Genomic DNA, 13,717 nt, shown 5'->3' with positions numbered 1-13,717 from the left:
ATATTTTAGTTGTGGGTCCTTCTAGTTGTGACATGTGGGACAGACACCTCCTCAGCGTGGCCTGATGAGCGGTGCCTTGTCCACGCCCAGGATTTGAACCAGTGAAACCCTGGGCCACCAAAGCAGGGTGTGTTAACTTAACCACTTGGCCACAGGGCCGGCCCCTATCTCATTTCTTGATTGTTCTAGTCATTAGCCAAGTTTATTCATTTTTCTCTTTTTGTATTAGTTCATCTTGATATTAGTGTCAGGTATGTTTCCTTAAGCACCTGTTTATTTTATTTATTTATTTTAAGATTTTATTTTTTTCCTTTTTCTCCCCAAAGCCCCCTGGTACATAGTTGGATATATTCTTTGTTGTGGGTCCTTCTAGTTGTGGCATGTGGGATGCTCCCTCAGCATGGTTTGATGAGCAGTGCCATGTCCACACCCAGGATTTGAACCAACGAAACACTGGGCTGCCTGTAGCGAAGTGCGCAAACTTAACCACTCGGCCATGGGGCCAGCCCCAAGCACCTGTTTATTTTGTCACAAGCATGGAAAGATAAATCAAGTTGGTCTTTGTATCATTAAGATTCTTTCAGCTGTAAGTTTATATTAATCCTGAATCTGCCTATTTAAGCGGAAGTGATTTAGTGCCACATCTCACCAAAAGTCCTGAAGTGGAGCAGCTCTGGGGTTGACTGAGTGATTGGTTTAGTACATCACCAAAGGCCCATCTCTACCCTGCCATTCTAAGTACGTCAGCATTTTCCTCAGGGTACCGCCCCTCATGGTCATCAGATGGCAATGACAGTTCCTGCCGACACCTACTGATATATCAGTGGCTGGTGGAATAAGAAAGACTGTCTCTTCCCACATGACTCTCTTTATCAGCAGTAAAACCTATCACAGGAGCCCCCAGCAGGCTTACTACGTTCAGCTGGCTAGATTTCATCACATAACTCTGCCTGAGGAAGACTCTGGTAAGGGAAATGGGACCATCATTGTTGGCTCAAATAAATCGTGCTTCCTTCTCTTGGGATGAGGATGGGGGTAGGGATGGAGATGGGTCTCCTTTTTCCCTGTCTGAAGCACATCAACTTAAGGATGGGAGTGGGGAAAAGACAGGATTTTGCCAGCCAGGAAAAGAGCAGCAGAATTGTTGGGTAGGCAGCACTGTCCACCTTCATCTGCCTTTTTGGGTAGGTAGCATCCAGTCACATCCTTCTTCCCATTCATGCATCTTCAAAAATATTCCACTACTTCTGTTTTAATTCTCTCTTTTTTAAGGAAGATTAGCCCTGAGCTAACATCCGCTGCCAGTCCTCCTCTTTTTGCTGAGGAAGGCTGGCCCTGAGCTAACATCCATGCCCATCTTCCTCTACTTTATATGTGGGACACCTACCACAGTGTGGCCTGACAAGCAGTGTGTAGGTCTGCACCTAGGATCCGGGAAACCCTGGGCTGCTGAAGCAGAAAATGCAAACTTAACCACTGCACCACCGGGCCAGCCCCTGTTTTAATTCTTGTACTGCATTAATGCAAGTCTAAGATCCTTGGTCCCACTCAGACCTGGTGGTAGTTCTTTATGGTCTGGTGATCTATAATTAAAGATAAGTTACCCACAAACAACCAGCCAGACACATGCAGAGTGGCAGAGAGAAGTGCAGGGTAGGTACAGCAGGAATCCCCCTTCTGGGAGAGCAGTCGCAGTGAACACCATGTGGAAGTCATTGGTTTGCAGTGCACTGGGGTCCTGGTTGGGCAGTCTGTGCCAGGACTTCCTGCTGCGGCAGTGGCCCACTGAGCCCCTGGTTCTTCTCTCTGAGTATAGTTTCATTTTTCATTGTCTTCTGTGGCTAAACTCACTATAGTCACTGGGGAGAATGCTTTTCTGTAGCTTCAGAATCACAATTCTGTTGGTGCGAGTTGGCGTCCCAGGGATTGCCTTCAGACCACAGCCAGTAGTCGTATTTAATGTAGTCTTGAGTCATCTTTAAATGATTTTTAAACTTAATAATTTCTGTCTGGAAAAACAAAAGACCCCAAATAGCCAAAGGATTCCTGAGAAAAAAGAACAAAGCTGGAGGTATCACACTCCCTGATTTCAAATTATACTACAAAGCCATAGTAACCAAAACAGCATGGTACTGGCACAAAAACAGACACACAGATCAATAGAACAAAATTGAGAGCCCAGAAGTAAACCCACACGTTTATGGACAGCTAATATTCGACAAGGGAGCCAAGAGCATACGATGGAGAACAGAGAGTCTCTTCAATAAATGGTGTTGGGAAAACTGGACAGCCACATGCAAAAGAATGAAAGTAGACCATTCCCTTACACCATGCACAAAAATCAACTCAAAATGGATTAAAGACTTGAATGTAAGACCGGAAACCATGAGACTTCTAGAAGAAAACGTAGGCAGTACGCTCTATGACATTGGTCTGAGCAGCATATTTTCAAGTCCCATGTCTGACCGGGCAAGGGAAACAAAAGAAAAAATGAACAAATGGGACTACATCAAACTAAAAATCTTCTGCACAGCAAAGGAAACCATCAACAAAATGAAAAGACAACCTAACAATTGGGAGAAGATATTTGCAAACCACATATCAGATAAGGGGTTAATATCCAAAATATACAAAGAACTAATACAGCTCAACAAGAAAAAAACCAACAATCCAATTAGAAAATGGGCAAAAGATCTGAACAGAGATTTCTCCAAAGAAGATATACAGATGGCCAACAGGCATATGAAAAGATGCTCAACATCATTAGCTATGAGGGAAATGCAAATCAAAACTACAGTGAGGTATCACCTCCAGTCAGAATGGCTATAATTAACAAGACAGGAAACAACAAATGTTGGAGAGGGTATGGAGAGAAGGGAATCCTTGTTCACTGCTGGTGGCAGTGCAAACTGGTGCAGCCACTATGGAAAGCAGTTTGGAGTGTCCTCAGAAAATTAAGGATAGATCTACCATATGATCCAGCTATTCCACTGCTGGGTATTTATCCAAAGAACTTGAAAACACAGAGGCATAAAGATACTTGCACCCCTATGTTCATTGCAGCATTATACACAATAGCCAAGACTTGGAAGCAACTTAGGTGCCCATCAAGGGACGAATGGATAAAGAAGATGTGCTATTTATACATGATGGACTACTACTCAGCCATAAGAAATGATGAAATCTGGCCATTTGTGACAACATGGATGGACCTTGAGGGTATTATGCTGAGTGAAATAAGTCAGAGGGAGAAAGTCAAATACCATATGATCTCACTCATAATTAGAAGATAAAAACGACAAAAAAAATCACATAGCATTGGAGATTGGACTGGTGGTTACCATTGGGGAAGGGGGGTGGGGGAGGGCAAAAGGGGTGATTAGGATCACATGTGAGGGGATGCACTATAATTAGTGTTCGGGTGGTGAACGTGATGTATACAGAATTTGAAATATGATGTACCTCCGAAAAAAAGAATTAAAAACAAACAAATGAAAAATATAAAGAATTTCTGTCTTCTTGTCTCTGGCCTTGGTATTCTTTACTGATTTCTTTGAACTTTACCTTGAGATACCAACCATAATCTTATTTTTTGCCATTATTGTTGCAAAGAGAATGCTCAACAGAAAACACAGTAGATTTCCTGGGAAATCAAATGAAGGAAGTCTGAGAGGTGGGAACCAAGGAAAACTAAGGATGGTAGAGTACAGTACCAGCAACAGAAACATCCGAAGGGTGAAGTATAGGAATTGATAGTAAGGACAGATTCAGTATCCGTGAACTCTGAAAGTCTGCAGGGACAATGCTGATGGCCAAACACGCGAGCAAATCTGATTCTAGGGCAAAGATTAATTACTGACTGGCCTATTTTCTTCTTGATGGACACGTTTCTGACTTTAGGACCATATAATAGCCAGTAACACCCCCTCCCAAACCATTGTGGTAATCAGAAGTGCCCATATTTATTTCTCAGTACATCCTGGGGAAGGTACTGACCCAGTTGGGAATTGACATTTGGGAAAATAAAATTTTAAGGTTGTGTACAAAATGAATAAGGTTGTGTACAAAATGTGTACAAAATGAATCAGATTTAGGAGGTAGGGAAACCTGGAATGAGGTATTGAGGCACTCTGGTCTGCCATCTGCAAACTGGACTTGCTGCTGTGTTCTCTTAATACCCCTTTCTGTTCACTGCCTTGGTCAGCATGTGACTTTGGGACATCCTGATCAGCTCTACACATTCTCTCTTGAATCCAGCCTTCAAATGTTTGTCATTGTGCCTGAATACTTAGTCCTGCGTCGTCTTCGCTGTCTACTTTGTATCTTTGGCTTTAGGGGTTTTATTATGTTTAAACAGCCTTCTGTCCACCCTGCCCCCTCCTTGTTTTCCATTCTCCCCTAAGAAAACCACTTCCATCTCTTTTAGCTGTTGCTTATGGCATTTACCTCCCTATTTCTAAGTAAACAGCTTCTTCTACTGCACCTTGATTCCCCCACTCCCAATGATGATGACTCAGTATGGAAGGGTGGGAATTTAATTCTCTTTCACCCTCCTCCCTTCATACTCCCCAAGAAATACACACTGTCTCTTCCCATACCCCACCATCCTAATAAAGTTATTTCATACTTTTGGTTAAATCAGTCTTCGGTCTTTACATCTTTATGACTGTAATTTCCATTCATAGGTAAATCATGCAAGTATACACAGTTAATTTTTGTTCATAAATCATTTTTTTCTCTTCAGTTGTTTTATTTGCCTGCCCATTTTCTCTGTCCTTATCTTTAATGTATTTATCATCAATTTAACCCCAGACTCTTCTTCACATGTCTAAATATTCTTTTGGTACATTCAACCAAATGAGTTATGCTGTCAGTTTCATCTTCCATGCCTTTGACTTGCTGCAGCGTAACCTAGTTTTTCACAAGACCTGGTTATACAGTCTTTATCCTGGAATTTAATTTCAGATTTTATTTTTTATACCTATTCTGTGTCATCTTTTTTCTTGGTTTGTTTTGTTGGAGCACTTCTTCCATTAGCTTCCTGTGAAGAGGTGCATGTGATATAAGTTTTGATACTTTTACTCCTGCATGCTCTGTTTTCTATTCTCTAGTCATACTAATGAGAGGTCAGATGCCATTTCTAAACTTTGATCCATTATATGAAACTTTGTGTTTTTGGTATTTCTGGAGGCTTTTACTGGGTGCTTCTTTTCCTCAGTGTTCTGAAACATTGTGATGATGTTTCTTGTGAGTTTGTTTTCCTCTGTTTGTCTTGGTATTCAATGGAACTTTATTCTCAAGGGGACTGTTAACTAAGTTTTTAGTTTTCTGCTATTTCTTCTGATCTTAGCACAGTGTTTGGCACATAATAGTCATTCAACAATTATTTGTTGAATGAATTTAATGCTGCACTCCCCTCCAACCTCTTTATATTTTGTTCATTTTTCCTTGTACCTATTTTGCCTTCTTTACCCATTATATAAAAATTTTAAATTCAAAACCATCTGTATTCATTGTCAGTGTCCTATGCCTGTCTTCATTTTTTTAGTTTTGCTTTGTTTTCCCCAGTGTCCAGAAGTATGTACATTTACTCTTGAGATTTTATTTAATTCAGATCTTATATGTGAAAATAAATGAATAACTTCATGACATGGTATTTTTAAGGCGATTTTATGCTATTCCAGGATCATGTTGTTATTTATAACATATGTTTATTTTCATTTCTAGGCAAAGTCTGGGAAATTGATGATCATATGAAAGGGCATCAAGAAAATGAAGGCAAGCTGGAAAGGATGGCAGAAGGCTATGAATGTACTGCATTTGGAAAACTGTGTTTTGTTGGTACAAATCATGTTTCTTCAAGACAAAAGCTTCATAACTGTGGTACACATGGAAAGAGTTTGAAATATAATATAGATTTCAATGTTAATTATGTTGGAAAGACTCCTAATGAGTTTCATCCACGTAGGGAATCATTCCTCTGTTCTGAACATGAGCAAACTGTTATTGGAATAAAATACTGTGAAAGTAAAGAATCTAGGGAAACTGTCAACAGGAAGTCACCACTCATATGCCAACAGATATGTATGGGAGGAAAACCCTTCAAATGCAGTTACTGTCGGAAGGCTTTCAGCAGCAACTCATACCTTGTAGTGCATCAGCGAACTCACGTGGAGGAGAAACCCCACGAATGTAATGGATGTGGGGAAGACTGCAGCAGTAAGTCCTACCTCATGCTACATCAGAGATCTCATACAGGAGAGAAATGCCATGAGGGCAGTGAATGTGGGAAAACTTTTAGTTTCAATTCACAACTTGTTATACATCAGAGAATTCACACAGGTGAGAATCCCTATGAATGCTGTGAATGTGGAAAAGTCTTTAGCAGGAAGGACCAGCTTGTTTCACACCAGAGAACTCATTCAGGACAGAAACCCTATGGGTGTAGTGAATGTGGGAAAGCTTTTGGTTTGAAATCACAGCTCATTATACATCAAAGAATTCATACAGGAGAGAAACCCTATGAATGTGGTGAATGTCAGAAAGCCTTTAATACAAAGTCAAACCTTATGGTACATCAAAGAACCCACACAGGGGAGAAACCGTATGGTTGTAGTGAGTGTGGGAAAGCCTTCACTTTCAAGTCACAGCTCACTGTACATCAGGGAGTTCACACAGGAGTAAAGCCCTATGGGTGCATTCAGTGTGGGAAAGCCTTCAGTCTGAAGTCCCAGCTTATTGTACATCAGAGAAGTCACACAGGAATGAAACCTTATGTATGCAGTGAATGTGGCAAAGCTTTCAGGAGCAAGTCCTACCTCATTATACATGTGAGGACTCATACAGGAGAGAAACTCCATGAATGCAGTGAATGTGGGAAAGCCTTCAGTTTCAATTCGCAACTCATTATACATCAGAGGATTCACACAGGAGAGAGCCCGTATGAATGCCATGAATGTGGGAAAGCCTTCAGTCGGAAATATCAGCTCATTTCACACCAGAGAACTCATGCAGGGGAGAAGCCCTATGAATGCAGTGACTGTGGAAAAACTTTTGGTTTGAAGTCACAGCTTGTTATACATCAGAGAACTCATACAGGAGAGAAACCCTTTGAATGCAGTGAATGTAGCAAAGCCTTTAATACAAAGTCAAATCTTATTGTACACCAGAGGACACACACAGGAGAGAAACCTTATGGTTGTAGTGAGTGTGGGAAAGCCTTCACTTTCAAGTCACAGCTCACTGTACATCAGGGGGTTCACACAGGAGTAAAGCCCTATGGATGTAATCAGTGTGGGAAAGCCTTCAGTCTGAAGTCCCAGCTCATTGTACATCAGAGAAGTCACACAGGAGTGAAGCCCTATGGGTGCAGTGAATGTGGGAAAGCCTTCAGGAGCAAGTCCTATCTCCTTATACACATGAGAACTCATACAGGAGAGAAGCCACATGAATGCAATGAATGTGGGAAATCCTTCAGTTTCAATTCACAACTCATCGTACATCAGAGAATTCACACAGGAGAAAATCCGTATGACTGCAGTGAATGTGGGAAAGCCTTTAATAGGAAAGATCAGCTCATTTCACATCAGAGAACTCATGCAGGGGAAAAACCTTATGGGTGCAGTGACTGCGGGAAAGCCTTTAGTAGCAAGTCATACCTCATTATACACATGAGAACTCATTCAGGAGCGAAGCCATATGAATGTAACAAATGTGGGAAAGCCTTCATTTGGAAGTCTCTACTCATTGTACATGAACGAACTCATGCAGGGGAAAACCCTTATAAGTGCAGTCAATGTGAGAAATCCTTCAGTGGAAAATTACGGCTGATTGTACATCAGAGAATGCACACAAGAGAGAAACCGTATGAATGCAGTGAATGTGATAAAGCCTTCATCAGGAAATCTCAGCTCATTGTACATCAGAGAACTCATTCAGGGGAGAAACCCTATGGATGTAATGAGTGTGGGAAAACCTTCTCTCAGAAATCAATTCTGAGTGCACATCAGAGGACTCACACAGGAGAGAAACCTTGTAAATGCACTGAGTGTGGGAAAGCCTTTTGTTGGAAGTCACAGCTCATTATGCATCAGAGAACTCATGCAGATGAGAAACATATTGATGATTTAAATGTAAGAAACTTTCTCTCAAAAGTCAGTTCGCAGGAAATACCAGCTAACTCCTATAGAAGAGAAATTCTATAAATGGAATCATCTCTTACCCCAGAAAACTCACGCTGAATGGAACTAACCTTATGAACATATAGCATGTAGAAGAGCATCTGCAGAAAGCTGTATTTTATACATTAAAAAAACATCAGTCAATGCACACAGGAACCTTGTGAATTCAGTGTACTCTATGAAAATTTTCAGCACATCATACCGTTTTAGGTTTATAAGGTGAAGAACCATATGAATGAAATTAATGTTAGTCCTTTTTAATTATAAAACTCACAAAGAGGAAATTCCATAAAGCTAATGAATATAGAGTACAGTCATTTGAAGTTCATAGTTTTTTAAACATTAGGATTTTAATGAGAAAATATAAGACCAATGAATGGCAGAATTATCAGAATTACAAACACTTGAGGTATCAGAAGCTCATACTTTGGAGAAATGATGCTATAAGTTAGGGAAATTCTTCATCTAGAAATGACAAAGTTCTAGCAAAAAAAAATATGATGATCTTCAAATGTGTCAAATGGGATAAAGCCTCACTAGGAGGGTTCCCTTTGTTATTATTTTGATTAATTTGGAAAAATAATGTCCTTTACAAATTGTTTAAGGGTTGCAGATGTTCCAAACTTTTAGGAAAAGATTGGAGAAAATATTCAACTAAAAATGATAGGCATGTTATAATAGAATATAAAGATTTTTTTAGCATGTAAGTAAGTGTAATAGTCATGTGTCACTTAAGGACAGGGACATGTTCTGAGGAATGCGTTGTTAGACAATGTCGTGTGAACATCACAGAGTGTAGTTACAACTAGATGGTAGTTATGGTACTAATCTTATGGGACCACTGTCATATATGTGGTCCATCATTGACTGAAACATTGTTATGCAGTTCATGATGGTAATCAGGATAACAATAAGAAATACATCATAAGATCTTCAGGGATATTTAGATGTTACCCTCCTCTCTGTACTATATGAGTCTTGTATAGTTTGGCATTTTGCTTGTGAATGCCACATATGATAGGTTAGATAGTACATAAGCATTTCCCAGGCATTTCTACTCTGCATAGCAGCATTCTTCTTAACAAATACAACTTGTTATTAGAATAATATGACTTATTAAAAATATATTTTGATAGTACAGACCTTTCTTATTATTTTGTACCCTTTTTTAAGGCCTGGCAGGTACCTCTTTAGTTATATATGTCAATATAGTGCACATTTCATGTGTTTGTGTAGCTGGAATCTTCTGCCCTCACTGGTTAGAACATCCTGATATCCTTTAAGAGAAATAATCCTTCCCCATGTATGCAGTCAAGTAGTCTGAGATACTGTGCACTTTAAATTGTTAATGGACTCTTTATGTACAGAAAAGCAAAATGAGCCTTTGTTTTCTGGTACCATCTTGCTTCAATTATTAATTCATTCCTTGTACATAGGTTACCCAGAATAGTCTTATGGTTATCTTTTTTTTTTTTTTTTTTTTGAGGACGATTAGCCCTGAGCTAACTGCTGCCAATCCTCCCCTTTTTGCCAAGGAAGACTGGCCCTCAGCTAACATACGTGTGCATCTTCCTCTGTTTTATACATGGGACGCCTACCACAGCATGGCTTGCCAAGCCGTGCCATGTCCGCACCTGCAAACCCTGGGCTGCCGAAGTGGAACGTGCAAACTTAACTGCAGCACCACTGGGCCGGCCCTTTATGGTCATCTTTTAATTCTAGTTCACTTGTAATCTGAGCTATCTGATATCCATTTAACACATTTATGTGATCCTGCTGATCTGTGTACATGTAAATGTTACTGTAGCTGTAGTCAGGGTGGTGACAGATGATTCTGTTAATTAATTACTTACAAAGTCAGTTTCCTTCACAACCTCACCAGTTTCCTGACATGAATGAGCATTAATCTGGAAAGAGCTGGGACCCTGGCAGTTAGATTGGGCTGTCTTGGAGGTATATATGGGGACTCAAAACTGCAACTATTTCTGAAACACCCTCCACTTTATACTCTAGTTCAGAACAGAATCCCATTTCTTACTTAAAGAAACTGTTCTTTCCTTGAAGGAGATAAATGATTTCTGAATGCCTAAGCCTCATTATGTTCAGCTCATTACACAGGATCTAGTCTCAGGATGCCTGAGGTGAAGAATGACAATTCACAGAAGGGAAAAGAAGGCTTGCATAAAGAAAGAACTTCAGATATTTGCTAAAGTGTATCCCCTCAATCTGGAAAATATCATGAATATGTATTTCACTGTTCCAAGGAAGATACACAATAAAAAGTAAACACAGAAAGTATTCTATTTACTATTACCCAGGGTCAATTAGGTTTTAAAGGTTGCTGTATTGTGTGAGGCAAATCCACATGCCACCTTGCTCAGTAGAAACCAGAAATGTTGACATAATGTTGAAGATAGGATAATGCTGGGTTACGTCTTAGTCTTAAATGAAATGGAAAATTTACCAGATAGATGAAACTTAACAAATGAATAGATCTACAGCCAGTAAACAGAAAAGTTAAGAATTGAATCTCTGGGTCGAAAAATCTACCTAGTCCCTCTAGCCCTGCCCCAGCCCCCTAAAACAAAGAGGCTCCAGAGACTTTTCAGTAATAGTTGACAATTTTCAGGAGAGGTCAAGGAAAGCTAATTCCAACGTTTTACAAGACTTCCCAGAAAATAGACATTTGGGGGGAAAATGACTTGCAAATCATGTTTAAGAACTTAGATTTAAAAAGTCCTAAATTGGAAATTATAGCAAAATGCATCTAATGTAGAGTTCTTTTTAAAAAAGTCATGACATTCTCAAGTGTAGCAGTGGTGGACCCACTATCCCTTCAATACCAACAGAATCTCTAGTTTGCATAATGGTTACATGCCCAGCTAAAAAGCTACATCTCTCCATTTTCTTTGTAGCTCAGTGTGATCATGGTACTAAATTCTGAGTAATGAAATATAAATAGAAGTTGCTGAGAGTCTAATGGGAAAGTTCTTCCAAAAGAAAACAACTAGGAAAGCCCCCTGCTGTCCTTTAATCTTACCTTTCTTTAATATGCAGCACACGTGATGGAGAATTAGCAGCCATCTAGAACCTGAATTCATCCTGAGGGTGGAAGCCATCTGCCAGGGTGCAGTGGGAAGCTAAGAGTGCCTGGATGGAGCTGTTACGACAGCCTTTGACTACCAACATCTGGGCATATTTTACACAAAAGAGAAGTGACTGTCTTGTTTAAGACGCCTTTTCTTTGAATGGAGTAAGAGCTGGTTCTGTAATATGGCCCTAATTGAAACACAGTAGGATGTTTGGAAGATTTAATATTAGAAAATCTTTTTATAAAATTAACCACACTACCAGGTAAAAGAAAAGCCATAAGATTATCTCAATATATGTAGATAAGTCATTTGATGGAATTTAATACCCATAGATGAATTTAAAATATTGCTAGGAGTAGAAATTAACTCCTTTAACTGCAAGAAGTAGGTTTCAAAAACTGACAAATGTACTTAATGGTACAATAGTAGATATTTACATTTAAATTAAGAAAATTACAAGAATGCTCATTACTTTTATAGAACAGTATAAAACGGCAGTTCTAGCCAAGGTATGAAAACAAAAGATTTTAAGGAATTGGGAGTGAGGGCAAAAATAACAATTACATTGTAGAGGTGACTGTCTATTAGGAAAATCAAAATAAACTACAGGCAAGTATTTAGAATTACAAATAGAGTAAGAAGTGTACTGGATATATATCCAGTTTTCAACAGTTGTGTTCTGCTTCTGGTTAAACTGGATAAGCTACAAAATCAGAAAACAGAAGACAAAGAAACCCATATGAACAAAACACTAGAAAGTAAGGAACACTTTATGTAAGAAAAGAATGTTGCTGTGCTCATCCTCAGTGGAACCACAGACAGAGGAGAGGTCCCGCAGAGAGTAAGGGGAAGCAAGGCGAGCTAAACAGCAGTTGTCTGAACAGAGAGCCCCCACCACAGGGGTTTCCAGCCAACTCTCCCATAGGTCATCATGAACCCTTAGAGATAGTATGACAAGTGTGATATTGGTGGAGAAAGCTTAAAAAAAAAAAAAAAGATCCTGCTGAGATGGTCAGGTCCTCTCCTAAGTGCAGGGCAGATACTATCTGAAGGCAGGAAGGTGGACAGGCAAGAGTAGAGAGATTCTGAGGGCAGAATCTGATCCTGCACTCAAAATATTTGAGAAAGCAGTTGTGAACTAAATCAACCAAAAGCTGCAGCAAACCCCAGAGCAGCTTAAATACAGGTCAGATTGATTCAGTCCCACCCTATCTTCCAATCTAACAGCTGACGTTAGAAAACAGCCTTTTTGGAAGTAAATATATATCCAGAGCAAAGAAAATTACTAAGAATAAAGAGGAATTTATATAATGATAAAGCATCATTTCACCAAAAAGAAATCCTGAATGTGCATGCACTTCACAATGAAGCTTCAGATCATACAAAAACTGAGAGCTGAAAGAAATATACTCCACTATCTTAGTTAACACTTCAACATTTGTTTCTCAGTAACATAACCTGGAAACCAAAATTCAGCAAGTTATGCCATCATCAACAAACTGGATCTAGAAGACATTTCTAGAACATCCAACAGCAGAATACACATTCTTTTCAATTGCACATGAAGCATTCACCAATATAGGTCATGTCCTGGGTCATAAAATAAATGCTAAATGTTTAAAAATGATTGTAATCATACAAAATGTCTTCAAATTATAATGCAGTTTAAGAAGAAACCAACAGCAAAAAGAACAGGAAAATCTCTAAACACTTGGAAATTAAGCAACACAATTCCAAACAATCCATGGTTCAGAAAAATTTCAAGAAAAAAATGGAAAGGATTTTGAATTGAACAAGAAATTAAAATATAACATGTCAAAATTTTTGAGATGCAGAAAAACCAGTGTTTAGAAGGAAATTTGTAGCATTAAATGCTCATATTAGAAAAGAATAAAGGTCTCATATCAATAACCTAAACTTCTAGTTTATGAAAGGAGAAAAAGAGTAAAATAAGCCCAAAGTAAACAAGAATGAAATAAAAAGGATAAGATCAGAAACCAATGAAGTAAAAAACCAAAAAAAAGAGTAGAAGGAAATATTATAAACAACACTACAGACATAAATTTGACAACTTTGATGAAATAGACAATTCTTAAAAGACACAAACTACCAAAGCTCACTCAAGAAGTGGAGACCCTGACTAGCCCTCCATTTACTAAAAACATAAATTCATAAAAAGCTTCCAGCAAAGAGAGATTCAAGCTCAGATCATTTCACTGGTGACTTCTATCAAACATTTAAGAAAGAATTTCAATCTTATATAAACTTCCAGAAAATAGAAGATGAGGAATACTTCTTAGCTCATATTATGAGGTCAGCATTACACTGATAACAAAACCAGACAGAGGTATTACAAATAAAAAAAATGTTCCTCATGAAAATAGATGCAAAAATCCTCAACAAAATGCTAGTTAATTTAATCCAGCAATATAGAAAAAGGTAATA

The 13,717-nt window shown here is 38.8% G+C and overlaps 1 protein-coding gene across 9 annotated transcripts in view; it reads left to right on the top strand.

Annotated features, from left to right (window-relative positions):
* The window catches only part of ZNF268 (zinc finger protein 268), a 59,114-nt gene that overhangs the window by 19,009 nt on the left and 26,388 nt on the right, over window positions 1-13,717 (top strand). For 6 of the 9 annotated variants that reach the window (XM_046639093.1, XM_046639092.1, XM_046639091.1 and 3 more), the window contains one exon: window positions 5,728-9,692. The exons of 1 other annotated variant lie outside the window; for it this stretch is intronic. In XM_046639093.1, coding sequence (XP_046495049.1) covers window positions 5,728-8,204 — 2,477 coding nt within the window. In that variant the 3' untranslated portion in view covers window positions 8,205-9,692. Of the gene's footprint in view, window positions 1-5,727; window positions 9,694-13,717 lie in introns of those variants that run through there. 2 more of the 9 variants (XM_046639097.1, XM_046639098.1) reach the window with 1 other exon arrangement.

This window comes from Equus quagga, chromosome 15, assembly GCF_021613505.1.
Source record: "Equus quagga isolate Etosha38 chromosome 15, UCLA_HA_Equagga_1.0, whole genome shotgun sequence".
NCBI classification, from domain to species: Eukaryota; Metazoa; Chordata; class Mammalia; order Perissodactyla; family Equidae; genus Equus; species Equus quagga.
This window is presented reverse-complemented; position numbering and strand designations above follow the sequence as displayed.